The sequence below is a fragment of the Podarcis melisellensis genome (assembly GCF_964234715.1).
Source record: "Podarcis melisellensis genome assembly, chromosome: 15".
NCBI lineage: Eukaryota > Metazoa > Chordata > Lepidosauria > Squamata > Lacertidae > Podarcis > Podarcis melisellensis.
In genome coordinates, this window is record NC_138532.1 from 32,700,040 (window position 1) to 32,715,957 (window position 15,918).

The 15,918-nt window shown below is 44.8% G+C and overlaps 1 protein-coding gene and 1 long non-coding RNA gene across 11 annotated transcripts in view; one reads left to right on the forward strand and one right to left on the reverse strand.

Annotated features, from left to right (window-relative positions):
- Positions 1-318: 318 nt before the first annotated feature.
- On the reverse strand, positions 319-10,125 carry LOC309358027. 3 transcript variants are annotated; one of them, XR_014163282.1, is made up of 5 exons: positions 9,983-10,125; positions 8,893-8,982; positions 2,360-2,492; positions 1,844-2,114; positions 319-598 (listed from the first exon to the last, which is right to left on the reverse strand). It is a non-coding gene; the product is annotated as an uncharacterized lncRNA (long non-coding RNA). The 3 variants fall into 3 exon arrangements; XR_014163283.1 differs by lacking the exon at positions 2,360-2,492 and having other exon boundaries at positions 9,983-10,106; XR_014163284.1 differs by lacking the exons at positions 2,360-2,492; positions 9,983-10,125 and having other exon boundaries at positions 8,893-9,439.
- A 140-nt stretch (positions 10,126-10,265) lies between these two features.
- Positions 10,266-15,918, forward strand: part of CUX1 (cut like homeobox 1) — a 266,716-nt gene continuing 261,063 nt past the window's right edge. For 5 of the 8 annotated variants that reach the window (XM_081890135.1, XM_081890137.1, XM_081890136.1 and 2 more), the window contains exon 1: positions 10,362-10,471. In XM_081890135.1, coding sequence (XP_081746261.1) covers positions 10,394-10,471 — 78 coding nt within the window. In that variant the 5' untranslated portion in view covers positions 10,362-10,393. Of the gene's footprint in view, positions 10,472-15,918 lie in introns of all 8 variants that reach the window. The other 3 variants (XM_081890139.1, XM_081890140.1, XM_081890141.1) reach the window with 2 other exon arrangements.

Here is a 15,918-nt window from a genome sequence, read left to right on the forward strand (position 1 = left end):
ACTTTACAGACTTCTTGTTGCAGGGCTGCATAGGAACAGGGCCGGCCCGCCCATGAGGCAAGGTGAGGCGGTCACCTCAGGTGGCAGATATGGGCCTCAGGAGTGCGCCACCCACTGCCGCCACACCCCTGCCACCATCTCTGCTATGGGCATGTCCTGCCACTGCCGCGGGTGGTTCCTCTCTGCTATGGGCACGCTCGCAGAAAAGAAGATGCTCTACCCCTGAGTTCCCTTAGGACAATAGAGGACAATCCTCTGTTGGAAGGGCTGTCCAGTCCAAAGGCAGTTTAAAGATGAAGATGAAAACTCTTAAGAACTGTTGAGTTGAGAAGGACCCGAAGTCCAAATCCGTGCAGTGCAGGAGTCACAGCTAAGGAAGACTGAAGGAGTTAGCAACTGGACAGCCAACTGAGGAGGCAACAGAGCTCACATGGTTATGATCATTCCTGCAATTGTGAAATGGATTGTGCTCATTTTCTAATTGTGAATTTCCAAGTATATGTATAAATTGAAACATGCAGATTTTCTGTGACTTCTTTGCTCCTCATTTTTAAGTGCTAATTCTATCAGCACAAACCATTTCTTAGCAGTGAAAAGCCTGAGAGACTTGAAAGAAGAAAAATAAATAAGTTAGGGTATGCAAACAAGAAGAAACAACAACAACCAAAAAAGGACTACAGAAGAACATATTTTCCTTAGAAAATATATTGTCTGTTTGCTTCTATCTCTCAGCATGGAATGAAATGTATTCCTTCTGACAACACATACAGTATCTTTATGACCTTAGCAGATGGTTTTCGACCTTAAGGTCAGGCTCAAGCAAAAAACAAGATGAAGTATTGCTTGGTAATTAATGATCTTCAGTCAATAAACAATATTTGTTGATATATTAACTTTGGACAGCTAAGTAAGGGGGAGAGAGGCCATAGAAGATGGGGAAGTAATTATAAAATAAATTCCTCATTAAGACATTTGTGGGGAAAGGTTTTGTTTTTAAACTATTAAAAGATGTCCCAGCGTCGTGTTTCTGTGTAGAGCCCTGGAGAGAAGAGAAGCTGTTGGAATAAAATTGCTGCTTAAGACCGTCTAGCAAATTAGCATTGCTTAGTACATAATATGGTTTTGCTATTAATTAATAAGCCCAACGGAGCCTCGCTATCTGAGGTCATATTATCAGTAACTAATAGCAATGAAGGCTGGAAAGTGTACAGTGCAATCGTATACAGTGGTACCTTGGGTTACAAACGTTTCGGGTTACAAACTCCGCTAACCTGGAAGTAGTTGCTCCAGGTCGCGAACTTTGCCCCAGGATGGGAATGGAAATCGTGCACTGGCAGCACACCGGCAGTAGGAAGCCCCATTAACAAAAGTGCACCTCAGGTTAAGAACGGTTTTGGGTTAAGAACGGACCTCCGGAACGAATTAAGTTCGTAACCCAAGGTACCACTGTACAGTGGTACCTCGGTTTAAGAACAGCCCTGTTTATGAACTATTCGGTTTACGACCTCCACAAACCGGAAGTAGTGTCCCGGTTTGCGAACTTTACCTTGGTCTAAGAACAGAAGCCGGTTGGTCGAAGGGCACCGGCGGCAGGAGGCCTCATTAGGGAAAGTGCACCTCAGTTTAAGAACAGTTTCAGTTGAAGAATGGACTTCCGGAACGGATTAAGTTCATAAAGCGAGGTACCACTGTATATGTTTGCTCAGAGGTAAGGTGCACTGAAAATGTATAGGATTGCAGCCTTAATTGATTATATAAATCATCTTTTTAAAAAAGTATTGATGAACTAAAAGGGTTTCTCTCTTCAGGCTAGCTGAAGAGAGCACATGTGGCATTCTACTACCCCTCAGTGTTGACCGCCTGAGCCAGTCTCCTCACTCTGCCTAACGATAGGGCCGTACTCTGGTGTCTGCAATTTGGAGGTGCAAAACAGGGGCTCCATTTTCCTATCTCGGCTAATAGCCATCCATAGAGCTATCCTCCAGGAATGCAACATTGCTCATCTTCTCCTCAGAATATATGATCCATCTTCCGTTTGAGATTAAATTGCCGAGTGCTCACCACAATGAGGCCCTTCCGTTTCCTTCCCACGCTGAAGGTAGCACTTGAGGCTGCTGTAACAGAGGCACATAAAAACCCCTTCTTTTATTCTGAACAGGCAACGACTTGACAAAGACATAGCTCTTTTGAACAAGATTACAATAAAGTTTTTAAAAATACAATAAAATGTAATTTATATCCTCGGCCCATTTGTTAGGCCATATGACAATCATTCCTTTCTCTTGACAGATCTAAACCTCTGCTTAACACATTGCAATCGTAAATATTACCAGCTACAACATAGCAATTTAATACTTACCAAATGTATTTCTAAAATATTACTGCAGATTTAAAACCTTGAATTTTAACCAGATGTGTTTCCAGCAAGTTGGCTCAGGCTAGACAGACATCTTCTTCTGGTTTTTTTTTATTTTTTCCTCCTTGTTCTCTCGCTGTTAAAATTGGAACATTGCCACACAATGTATTAGGCTTAAGACTGCGTGATCCCATTCTTAACAACCCGGATCCAACAGGCCTAACAGGGCAGGGGGGATGTTGGGAGAGGAAATCTACATCAAGGGTGCTCCAGTGATTTGCAGGCTCTCCAGGGGTACCTACCCTATGTCTAGATTGGTGGTGTGTACCAAACTTATACAGTCATACCTTGGTTTTCGAATAGCTTAGTTCTTGAACGTTTTGCCTCCAAACGCCGCAAACCTGGAAGTGACTGTTCTGGTTCGCAAAGTATTTTTGGAAGCCGAATGTCCGACAGGGCTTCCATGGCTACCGCGCTTTGGTTTCCGAACGTTTTGGAAGTTGAATTGACTTCCAGAATGGATTCTGTTTGACTTCTAAGGTACGACTTATCTTGTATCGGAGAAGGCCTGTCAATCTGTGAACTGCAAAGCCTTCCCCGATATTTCCATTGATATCTCTGGCTCACTAAAGAAGCATCCCTAAACACTTTCATGTACTTTGGATAAGGGTATGATTTATTGGAAGTTTAATCTTTGCATCCTAGGATAGGGGCTCCACTTATGCAGTGCCCCCCCCCACAGAGCCAAATACCCCATACTATTTCTGCAGCAGGAACCCAACCTCTGGCACCCTCGAGCTGTGAGATCAGCTACATCCCCTTGATTATTTTGGTTGCCCATTCCTGGGCCTTTCCCAATGACCTCCTTTTGGAAACACAGAATTGTAAAGTTGGAAGAGATCTCGAAGGGTCATCAAGTCCAACCACTGGAATGCAGGAATCTCAACGAAAGCATCCATGACAGATGGCCATCCAGCCTCTGCTTAAAAACCTCCCAGGAGGGAGAGTCCACCACCTCCGGAGGGAGTCTGTTCCACTGTCGAACAGCTCCTACTGTCAGAAAGTTCTTCCTGATGTTTAGTCGGAATCGCCTTCCTTGTAATTTGAATCCATTTTGTCTTACCCTTCAGAGCAGGAGAAAACAAGCTTGCTCCATATTCCATGTGGCAGACCTTTAGGTATTTGAAAATAGCTATCCTATTTCCTCTCAGTCTCCTCTTTTCCAGGCTAAACATACCCAGCTCCCTCAACCGTTCCTCATAAGGCTTGGTTTCCGGACCCTTGAACATCTCGGAGCTCTTTGCAATCCTCTTTTTATTTAAGTGCCCTGAACAATTTAGTATCATCAACAAACTTATCACTGCACCTGCACAGCCTACACAGCCAACATATACTATACACACACACACACACACACACACACACGGCTGTGGTCCAGGGGTGGCTTACCTGTTTCCCTCCAGATGTTGTTAGAATTTAATTCCATCATCTCAGACAATTGGCCATGCCGGCTCTGAGTGATGGGAATTGGAGTCTAACCGCATGGGGAAGGCCACAGGTTCCCCATCCCTGCTCTAGTTTACTTAGCAGATTTAGCGTGAAGGAAGCCGGTGATGGAGGCTGAACACAATGCCTTAGTAATGGAGTTTGATATACAGCTGCAGAAACCTTTGCCATGATTTTAAACGCACTGATTCATCGGAAAGGTTGGTATTGATTTCACTAGCAATGTGTATGAATAATCTCTTTTTGAAAGTTGCCTAAATAAAAAGCAGAGGGCTTGAATTTGCTGGAGTGCCTATTTATACATTTTCTTTGAGGCATGGCTTAGAGCAAAGACCAGATGGGGTGGGAATGGGGGTGGCTCATACATTAAATATATATAAATATATATGAGGCTACTGCTCAATCCTCACTTCCCTGGAGTTTCCTTTACACAAATAAGTACATAAATTCTTCAGCACACAACACACTTCAAAATATAATCCTACAGAGTTTGTCCTGTGGAAGTCAATGAACCATATTTATTTCTCTTATAGCCCACCCAGTCCCAGGACCTCACAACAGATACAGTGGTACCTCAGGTTAAGTACCTAATTCGTTCTGGAGGTCCGTACTTAACCTGAAACTGTTCTTAACCTGAAGCACCACTTTAGCTAATGGGGCTTCCTGCTGCTGCCGCGCCACTGGAGCACGATTTCTGTTCTTATCCTGAAGCAAAGTGCTTAACCTGAAACACTATTTCTGGGTTAGCGGAGTCTGTAACCTGAAGCGTATGTAATCTGAAGCATATGTAACCTGAGGTACCACTGTATTTATTTTATTTACAGAGTGCCATCTGTTTACATCCAGATGTTGCTGGATTGCACCTCTCATTGTCCCCAATTATTGACCATGCTAACTGGGGTTGATGGAGGAAGCTGGAGTCCAAAACATCTGCAGAGCCACATCATCCCCAGTATAAATCAGGGAGGATGCTTGAATGCATGTGTTAAATATGCACATGTGTGGGTGGGTGTTAAGTGGTGTTGGGATGCTTGGGTGCCTTATTGCGTGTTAAGATTGTGTGATTGTCTGCAATCTGGTTCTGGCCACTTTGGGGTGGGGTTTAGATGCTCTATCCACTACACCACACAACCCACACTTACAAAACATACACATTTTTCAGAACTGCAAATCATCAAAATCCTGTAACTTTCTTGTTCTTAGGGAAGAGGAGGGCAACCAAGGTGATCAAGAGCCTGGAAACCAAGCATTAGGAACGGCTGAGGAAGTTGGGCATGTTTCGCCTGGAAAAGAGGAGACTGAGAGGAGATACGATAGCCACCTTCAAATATCTCAAGGATGCAAAATGGAAGATGGAGCAAGTTTGTTTTCTCCTGCTCCGGAGGGTAGGACCTGAACCAATGGCTTCAAGTTACACGAAAGGAGAGTCCAACTAAACATCAAGAAGAACTTTCTGGTGGAGCTGTTCAACAGTGGACCACACTCCCACAAGAGCTGGTGGACTCTCCTTCCATGGAGGTTTTTAAGAAGAGGTTGGATGGCCATCTGCCATGGATGCCTTAGTTAAGATTCCTGCATTCCAGGGATTGGACTGGATGACACTCAGGATCCCTTCTAAATCACAGTGCAGGCCCACACACACTCAGTATATGTACAAAAGACTTCTGAGATCTGTACATATTACCTAATTATCATTGTCCTAGAATTCCAGAAAAAAAATACTTTCCTGTTTCTGGGAAATTGATCATGGAGTTCTTGTGGGGCTTTTAAAACTACCCTTGTCAGATAGAACACTGCTGTGTGCTGCCTTCCTGTGTGCTGATATTTTATGTTGTTCAAGGATTTTGTTCAAAATTGTCAAGAATATATTATTACATTGTTGTTGTTGTTTTAAAAAAGCACCCTGTTAAATGCAAAGTAATACAATAATGGCTTTAAAATGTTAATTCATTTTCAACCTGATTCTGCGCACTGTGACCCACAAGCAAGCCCCGATAAATTCACATGGTATATTACTCCCAGGAAAATGTGCATAGGATCGTGTTGTTTAGCATAAAACGCTGTGCTTTAACTTGTTCTCCCTGCTCCTAACCTGTCACCCTACTCTGTGTGTTGCAGTCTCTTGTACTTTTAAGTGTTTCTTGATCTAGACTGAAGGTCTATCAGTTAGAAAAGAATCCTCGCCCAAATCTCAGACCCAGTTGCCTCTTTATAAATGCAGAGATGATAGTGGGGTGTTCTTGTTCTTGTTTCCCCCCAGGTTGCAATCAGATAACAACATCCTACTTCTGTCTTTAACTGATTTCTCTTCATTCCTTAGGTTTCATGACTTTCAGGTCTGAATCACATTGAGAGATCTCACTGCTTGCAATTAGTTAATTCCCAGAATTTAGGAATATTTGATAGATGATCATCCTGTCTCATCTTAAAAGCCTCCAGGAAAACAGATCCTGCGGTTTTTCCTGGATGTGTTCCATTGCTCAACATCCTTATACAGCCCCAAAGCATTTCCCAGTATTGGTCATGGATCTATGCTGTTGCTTCATAAGGCAGAAGAATCCTGTGGCATAGCCCTCCTTTAGCACTCCTGAAATCTGCTGAACACTTGCATTGTTGGAGGCTCCCCATGTCAAAAAGGGAGGCGAGTATCAGCTTAGCTTTAGGGCAGGGGTAGGCAACCGAAGGCCTGGGGGCTGGATGCGGCCCATTCACCTTCTCAATCCAGCCCATGGACGGTCCAGGAATCAGCGTGTTTTTACATGAGTAGAATGTGTCCTTTTATTTAAAATGCACCTCTGGGTTATTTGTGGGGCATAGGAATTCTTTCATTTATTTTCCAAAATATAGTCCGGTCCACCACATAGTCTGAGGGACGGTGGACCAGCCCATGGCTGAGAAAGGTTGCTGACCACTGATTTAGGGGCATAGGGACACAGGAATCTGCCTTATACCGAGTCAGACCACTGATCTATCTAGCTTAGCATAATTGAATCTGACTGGCAGCAGCGATCCAGGATTCCAGTCCAAGATCTCTCCCAGCCCTAGCTGCAGATGCCCAGGACTGAACCTGGGAGCTTCTGCATAGAAGGAAATTCCTGCACTGAGGAGAAATTTGGATTGAGAGCTGTGGCTCTCCAGTTTTTGTTGAGCTCCAACTCTCATCAGCTTCAGCTAAAACAAAAAAAAAATTCCTTCCAGTAGCACCTTAAAGACCAACTAAGTTAGTTCTTGGTATGAGCTTTCGTGTGCATGCACACTTCTTCAGATTTTGTTGAGTTCCAACTCTCATCAGCTTCAGCTAGCAACTGCAAGGGTTGGTGGTCAAGGATGATGGGAGTTGTATCCAACATCTAGAGGTCCCTGGACCAGAGATGGAGTGGTCTGGGGTTGTGGGGAGCTGAAGACCTACTGCTATTTCTGCAGCAGGATCCCAATCTTCAGAGCCACCCAATCAGCATGGAAGGGGAGCATTTTAGCCACAGGAGGTCTTCTCACCCTTTGTGCTGACTGAAGCCAATCGGAATGAAAGGAGGTGAGGAGACAGGCTCCCAGGGTCACTCTGGAGAAGGACTGCAGGAAGAGCACCAAGGAGATGTTCTGTATGCTCTACAACTAAGCATTTAGGAACACAGAAAGCACAAGGAGCTTCAGTTTCAAGAGAATGGGGTGCAAGCTTTGTGGCATACAATGGAACTTAAGGGAAAACATAACCTCAAGTGACTCAGAAATAAGATATCAGAGCTCTCCGAAACACTTGCACATGAACATGCCCAGAAAATGGTAGGTACTGTAAAGGTAAAAGGACCTCTGACCATTAGGTCCAGTCGTGACCGACTCTGGGGTTGCTACACTCATCTCACTTTATTGGCCGAGAGAGCCGGCATACAGCTTCAGGGTCATGTGGTCAGCATGACTAAGCCACTTCTGGCAAACCAGAGCAGCACACGGAAACACTGTTTACCTTCCCACCAGAGTGGTACCTATTTATCTATTTGCACTTTGACGTGCTTTCGAACTGCTAGGTTGGCAGGAGCAGGGACTGAGCAACGGGAGCTCACCCCGTTGCGGGCATTCGAACCGCCGACCTTCTGATTGGCAAGTCCTAGGCTCTGTGGTTTAACCCACAGCACCACCCGCGTCCCAGAAAAAGGCAAACACATGGCAATCTGCACTGATCCTTTCAATGCATCCTCAAATGTTATTATTGCATAATTCTAAGACTGTTGTATAGAAGGTTGCATAATTTTAGAAGGGGGTGTGATTGTGAGGGCCTGTGTCTATCATGAAGGGATCCTGAATTTGCCACAACACTACTGCCCTGAACTAAAGGACTTCCAAGTTTCCATCCAATTATAAAATGCTGTGATGCCATGTGATTTCTTACACACATTCTGAAGTGGTCCAGACCCTATGTGACCCTAGTTCCCTTGCCCCTTGTTTAGTTTGCCTTGCCATAACGTAATGAAAATATACGGTACATTCCTGGCTCATCACGGTCATTATATTCTATAACTTTTTCTCCTACCCACCATTATCAGAATATCGCTGGGAGGACTACTTCAAGGCTGCGTGTTAAGAGTAATAATCCTATACCTGCTTATATAGAAGCAAATCCCATCAAACTCAACAAGACCTAAGCTGCAGGCACACCTTACATTCAAAGCCCACCCCTTGCAAAGATGATTGGGAACTGTAGTTTAACTCCACTACCAGGCACCCTTAACCAAATGTGGTTCCCAATATTTTTTGGGTGTGTGTGTGTGTGTGATTTAAATATATGGCACGTATGTAGCCTTATCTGCAGGTATTTGGGAACAGGATTGCACAACTAAGACTAAGGTAACTATAGCTCTTATCCATTATCAGACATAAAACTGAAGGTAGTGTACGTGGTTCTCCCCATCTCCTCATCTATTCCCCACAACAATCCTGTGAGGTAAGTTAGGCTAAGAGCTTCATGGCTTAGCGGGGATTTGAACCCTGGTCTCCCAGGACCGAGGCTGACATGCTACATACGCACAAACATTTACCTGGAAGTTATTGTTGCCATCTGTCTGTCTCAAGAGACAATGGAGTATGCTATCAGCCAAACCTTTGAAGAGTTGCCGCATCTGCTGTGGCTGTAGAGACCAATACAGGAGAGACATGTTTTATTGCAGCTGCGGCAGACGAAGGCGTCTGGTCGTTACGGATCTGAGGAGAGGAGACATGTCTAGGACTGCGCTGATAAAAACATTACCTAATATTTTCGGCTATAACCTTTATCTGGGCTGGCTGATAAGCTTGATAGTTTCATCGACACAACATTATTACCCGCATGTCACAGGCATTTTTCTCTCTGCATATTACTTGTATATTATCCACATGTGTATCTCCTTTTTTGCGTAAGATGCAAATAACAGCATTTAAAAGTCTACAGAAGAAGAAAAAAAGCCCAGAAGAAACTCTTTACCGTACAGAGCATGTACAAATACAGAGCATGCTGCAGCAGCTCTTCTGCAAAGAAAAAAAAATGGAAAGAAACTAGCCTACAACAAAATGTAAAAATAATATAAGTAGAACAAACCCCTGTGAATTCTAATGTGTCACTGTTATTATACCATTATTATAAAAATCACATAAATAAAATAAAAATAAAAATAAATCGGTGTGTGCCTTTGTGTGTGTGTGTGGGGGGGTACTTCAGTTAAGTTTTGTTTCTCTGTGGCTTTATTAATCAAATAAAAAATATTTTCTTATAGTCCTAGTGAATCCTAATTTGCACCATTATGCTTAAAATCATATATATGTGTGTGTGTTCTAAGTTAGCAGTAAGTTTCATTTTCTCTGCACGGTTATTATTAAAATCAAATACAGAAACATATACATTATATATATATAATGTATATATACATTACATATATATATATATACACTCTTCCAACTTGTAAGTTTCGTTTTGCCTGCGCCGTTATTATTAAAATTAAATAATATATACATATATGTCTTCCAACTTGTAAGTTTCGTTTTCTCTGCATCGTTATTATTAAAATCAAATAATATATACATTTAAAAAAACCCCAATCTATATCGTCGTACACGCTTTTTTGTCACCAAGTTTCGTTTTCTCTGCACCGTTACCATTACAATGAAATCATATATTGTATATATGAGTGTGTGCCTATTTTATCCTCTTCCCTTATGCCAGCCGCCGGGTCGGCCATTCCGCAAGCCTCGAGTGGCCGCTGCCGCTCCTGTCCGGGTTTTCCGCCCGCCCTCGCCTCGTTCCGCTTTGCTGCCGGCCTCCCTCCCTCCTTTTTTTTTCTCTCTCTCTGTGTATCGCTCCCTCCCTCCCCTCTTCTCTCCCCCTGCCTGCCCGCCTGCCTGCCTGCCTGTCTCTCTCTCCGGCTCCCTCCTCCTCCTCCTCCTCCTCCTCGTGCGCTCTCCAGCCCCCTCTCCCTCCCTCCCTCCCTCCCCTCTCTCTCTCCTCTCTCTCTCCCTCGCTCGATCCGCCGCTCACTTCTGTCTCAATATGTCTCAAGATGGCGGCCAATGTGGGATCGATGTTTCAATATTGGAAGCGCTTTGATTTACAGCAGCTGCAGGTCAGGCTCCGGGGTCCGCTCGCGGGTGGGTCTCTCCCGTCCGGGCCCCCCACCCCACCCTCGCCCCCCTCCATATCTCTGCCCCCCACCCGCCCCTTTCCCCGCTTTCCCCTGGAGGTGCGTGTGGTGTGTTTGCGTGTCCCCCTTTTCTTCTTCTTCCCTCAGACACCCTCCCCCCCCATTTCCCCTTTTTCCTTCGGAAGAAGAAAAGGAAACCTGCCTCTCCCCCCCCCTTAAAAAAAAATTAAAACCTAAATGTCCCGGCAAGAAGCGGCGTCGGCTTCTCCGTCTCCCCTGGGCTCCCCTTCTTTCCCCGCCGCCCCCCTCAGAGGAAGGCTGGATCCCGCCCGGCCGCCCCTGCCCGCTTCCCCGCCGCCCGCCCATCGATAAGCCCGGCGCCGCCGCTGCCGCCGCCGCCGCGATCGGAAATTGATCCTCTTTGTTCAATTCATCGATCCCAACAAGATGGCGCCGCCGCCGCCGCCTCCTCCTCCTCGGGGGGCGGCTTGTCCCGGGATGGGGGAGCCCCGGTCTTGGGCCGCCGGACCCCCATCCCTCCCCGTCCCACCCCCCTTGCCCTGTGGCACACGGACCCCCAACCCCAAAGGCCCCCCTTCTCGGAACAGAGCCGCGCTCTTCCTCTTTAGGGTCCTCTTTCCCCCCGTCTCTCTCTCTCGCCCCAGTTTTATAAACAAGAGTACAAAAAATGAGGGTGGTGGGTTTTTTAATTATAATTTGAGGGGGGGTGGGAAGGCTTAGGGTTGCTTTGGGTGCCGAAGGGGCTAGTTGTTTTCTAACCCTCTCCTTTCTAAAAAAGAAAGAAAAAAAAGCCCACACTTTTTTAAAAAGGAAAAAAAGGAAAAACATCCCCCACTTTGGGCCACCACCTCTTTTTGAACAGTTTTGGAAACTGTAAAGAGGGATAACACTCTTGTTTCTTAATTCGTTTTGCAACCTTCCCCCCCCCCGCGCCAAAGAAAAATACCCCCTTCTACTTCCTAACACTTTCCCCACTTCTGTTGCTACTAAGTCTCTGTGTGACAAGCCTTCTACTTTTAGGAGAATGAGGACTAAATAACAGTAACTTGTATGTGCTCCCTTATTGATCCTTAATGATTTTTGCGCGCACCCCCCTCCGCAACCATACACCTCCAGCGGAACCCCCCCTCCGTGCCTGCCATTAGTCTCTTTGAACAGTCTCTTAGTTTTAGAAAGAGGAAAGATCATCGTAATAGGCTGGTGTATGTATGCATGCCATTCTCCCCGGTTCTTAATTGTTTTTGCAACCCCCCCCCTCCGCTAACAACACTCTTCTTTAATTCTTCCTCCCTCTCTATCTTTTTGAACAGTTTCAGAAAGGGGGGAGGAGTGTTAGCTGGTTTAAGTTTTGTGTGTGGGCTCTCTTGTTTTGTTTTTAATCTCTCCCCTCCTTCCATACCCGCTTAACTGTTTTATAAAGAGAGTAAAGGAGAGGGAAATATGTGCGTTTGTGCATATGGATGTCTGCTGTTTATCATTTTAAAATCTTGCTCCCCACAAAAACAAAAATTCATCCCACGTTCAGTAATGCTCCCCCTCTACCAGCTCCTTAGTTTTATACAGAGGGACTGAGACATGCACGAAATCAGCAAAATAGGTGTGCATGCTTGGAAATGTATATGTGTCCCCTCCTTAGGTTTTTTTATGCTTTTGTATATCCCCCCACCATAAAACTCAACCAGCACTAATAATAAACCCCAACCTTTTTTGAGAGTCCCCCAGTTCTTTAAGAAGGGAAGTAAAAATAACCTCAAAAATGGTGTGGGTTTCCCTTGTTCCTCTCTCTTTCTGCACCAACACCCCCTCTTTCTTTTCTACCCCCCCAGGCAATTCCCCCTCCTCCCTAGCCGGTCACCCAGTTTCATGGAGGCAGGGAGAATGTTGCAGAAAAGGACCGTGTCTGCATGTGTGTCCTGTGCTGTGTGTTTCTCACTCCCCCCCCCACAGCAAAATATTTCTGCTTCTGTTCTGAATCTTTTTTGCCCTCTCCACCCCCCCCCACTGCATGTGCGCACAAAATTTGAAGCTCGTGGGAAACTTTGCAGGACTTTTGATCCTGGCTTGGGAAAGGAGGAAAATGAGGGATGGAGGAAAAGAGCTTCCCCCCCATATCAGTAACTGGGGGCTGCAGTGGGTGGGGAACCCCATTTCTCATTTGCCTCCATGGTTGAGGCTCTGACCAACAATGTCCCTCTCCCACATCATCATTTTCTGATTATATTTAGGCTAGTGCGTGTGACTGGAAAGGAGTGAGGTTTATCTAATGATAGATTTAGCTTCTTCACTCAGTCAATTTCTCTCTTCTCCCCCCCCCCTTTATCAAATTGGGCTCTAGGATTTCATGTTTCTCCCTCCCCCCAATTCTTCCAGACGGGAGGGTACTGAGGCTGTGAATTAATTGGCTTCCTTCTTGAAGAAACTAGGCCTGTCTCTTACAAATTATGTAGGTTTTTAAAAGGGGTATACATAGCTTAATGCTAATTACTGTGTTTGTGAGGCTCTCTTTTCAGTCTTATCCCCCAGTTTTGTTTTAAAAGGGGGTTCACAAGCCTCATAGGGATGTCTGCTCTCGTTATTTGTTCCCACCCACATAGTTGGGGGAAGCTTTTTTAAAAAAAAAGATAGGGTGGGTGGTAAAATTCTTCCTCCCTTGTTCGCATGTGAGGGAATGGAGAGCATCCAAGGTCAGGGGAAGACTTGTTTAATCCTGTCAGCTTGCTATGGGGGATCCTTTGCTTCTTCCCTCCATACTTGATGGATCTGAATGAGGGTAGGACAGAAGATCTCTTATCCCATCAAACTCATCTAACTGGATCCCACAACCATCCTGAAGGTGATGGAGTGGGGATCCTTTCAGTCTCTCTTGAAGAAACCACCTTCCTGCTGCTATTTAGGTTGTCTTTGAGGGTGAGCTTGGCACCCTTTTTCAACCCCGTTTATTAGCTGAGGCCTGAAGGGTTGATCTGGAAACCCACCCCCCATGTTTTTCTGTCATCTGAGGTTTTGCAGGGAGAAGGAGATGCTTGTGTCATCATGAGAGCTTCTTAGTCCCACACGCTTCCTATTGAGTCCTCCCATTTTTGGGCCGGTGGTGCGCTGTTCCCATTTGCTTTCCAGTTCCCTCAGATGTAGGGGTTGTTGATGTTGTATGTGTGTTCCTGTGAATTGCTTTCCTCACACACAGGTTCCCCTTTCCATTTCCAAAGGGACTTGTACAGTTTGGAGAAAGGGATTCTGTGTCACTTCACACCTGGGCAGGCATGGCCTCCTTTTTTTCTCCTCCCCCCTTCAGACATTTTACATCTGTAAGTGTGTGTGTGTGTGTGTGTGTTTGCCCATTTCCCCATTTCCCCAAACTCTTCCTCCCCTTCGTTTGCATCCCACCCCTCTTTCCCCGTTCTTGTGGATTTGAACCTGATGCTGGGCACCCAGGGAGGATAGGGGGAGGTGCTCCTTTAAGTCTTGGTTGAGATGGGTGAGAGACCTGCTTTTGGTGTCAGTGATGGCAGTGGTGGGTATGTCAGGAAGTCCTTTGTCTTCCAGAAGACCTGTCTGGCTTGGGGAAGGTGTTTATGCAAAGTTCCAGTCTCTCTCTCTAGTTCTGGCTTTGCTTGGGGATATGACTTACTTTTATTTTACATGGGGTAGAAGCTCCTGGCTACCTGTAGTGTATTTAGGCAACCCCACACCTGAATGTATAGTAGTTACTCTTTTGTTTGCTGTCATCCTGCATGGAATTTGGGCTCCATGCTGATTTGTTTTGGGGGCTATAAATGCTGATGTCTCCTCCTTATCTCTTTGTAGTCCTTAGTGGTGTTGACAAGGCCTGGCTGACTGGCCATGGGAAGGCCATTTCCACAACAATATCCATCCTCACCCTTTCACCTCAAGACTTTTCAGTGTGTTAACTCTTGTTCTGCCTTTTTAAAAAAAACATGCTCAGGAGTAATATTAGGAGAAGGGTGAGGGAGAGAATGAACAAACATGCTAAACATTTCTTGCCTTGTTTGGGTGTGTGTTTCCCTGATGAGATTGCAGATGCACTGTTCCATAAAGCAGCTCAGGTGTGCGTGTAATATTTATATATTTATATAAATAAATACGAACGGCAAAGGGGGGAGAGCACCAAATTAATAGGCGCCTTCCCTGTCGATCAATGTTCTCTTGCAGTATGGATTGGCTGATCTGTTCCAGGGAAATTGTGTCCAGCCTCTTTAAGTGCCTGATGTGAAAATTAATTTGGCTAGAAAGCTGGTCTTTCCCCTCCCTTTCTTCTATCCCCTGCTGGGTAGTCTGCTCAGCCAATGTCCCTGTTGAAGCTGAGAGCTGAAGGAGCCGGAAGTAATGCTTACAGAGATGTTTGGCATAGCTGAAGTAGAGTTAAAGGTGGTGTGTGTGTGTGTTTGTGTGAAGGGCAGGGTGCTGGATTGAGGTGTATATTGCTCTGAGAAATGATAGAAAAACTTTGGGCAGCTGGGGGGGTGATGATTGTGCTGCTCTACAAGAACTGAAGTGCTTAACCCTTGAAAAGTACTCTGGGGGTGACAAATGTAATGTGCTGTTTAACTACTGTCCATTGTCTGATGGAAAATACTAGTGCTCTTTGATTTCCAGAAGGATTAGGAGATAGGGTAAAATATCTCCTTGCTTTGCTCTTTTTCTTCCAATGTTTTTTTTTAAAAGTTTTGGATTAAGGTAGACTTGGCTGAACTTTCTCTACTTGAAAGGGTTTGTAAGAGTGACCCAGAATACCTACAGGAATTCAGGAAATGAGATCCAGATGCAGGATTGTATAAAATAAAATGGATTAGATTAAGATGTAGTTAAACATGGTCTGACAACTTTAATTGTAGCTGAGCTCACTTTTGCCTGTGTGCGTCGTAATTGTTCTGAATGGAAAAGTTTGCAAATCCCATGAGAATTATCCCAAAATGTTTTGTTTGCTACTGCAGAGGTAGTTATAGAAATATGGTTTTCATGGAGGGGGAAATCATGACGCTTGAACTACTATTAAAAATTAAAATGATCATCTCAAAGTTTAAACATATGGAAATTTTAGCAAAGAATGCAGCCAAATGGCAGATTGATAAATTGTTTTTGTTCTTGCTTTGTAAAAATAGCTCAACTTAATTCCTGTGCCTACTGTAAAACTCGGTTTGACACATTTGTGTAAACTTCAATCTTGTTTTTGTCAAACTAAATGTGACCCTGTTCTCAGTAGTGCTGGGTTTTTCTTGAAACCTTCTGGCAATACTGGCGGAGAGTTCTGTTTGATTATTAAATTTGTACACAAAATGGTTCGTATTTATCTGTCTTAGGTGTTGTGTATCCAGGCTTTTTCCCATAATTGGCTGTCTCACTGGAAGATGGGATCAGTTACAGATAGGTAGCCGTGTTGGTCTGCCATAGTCAAAACAAAAAAAATTCCTTCCA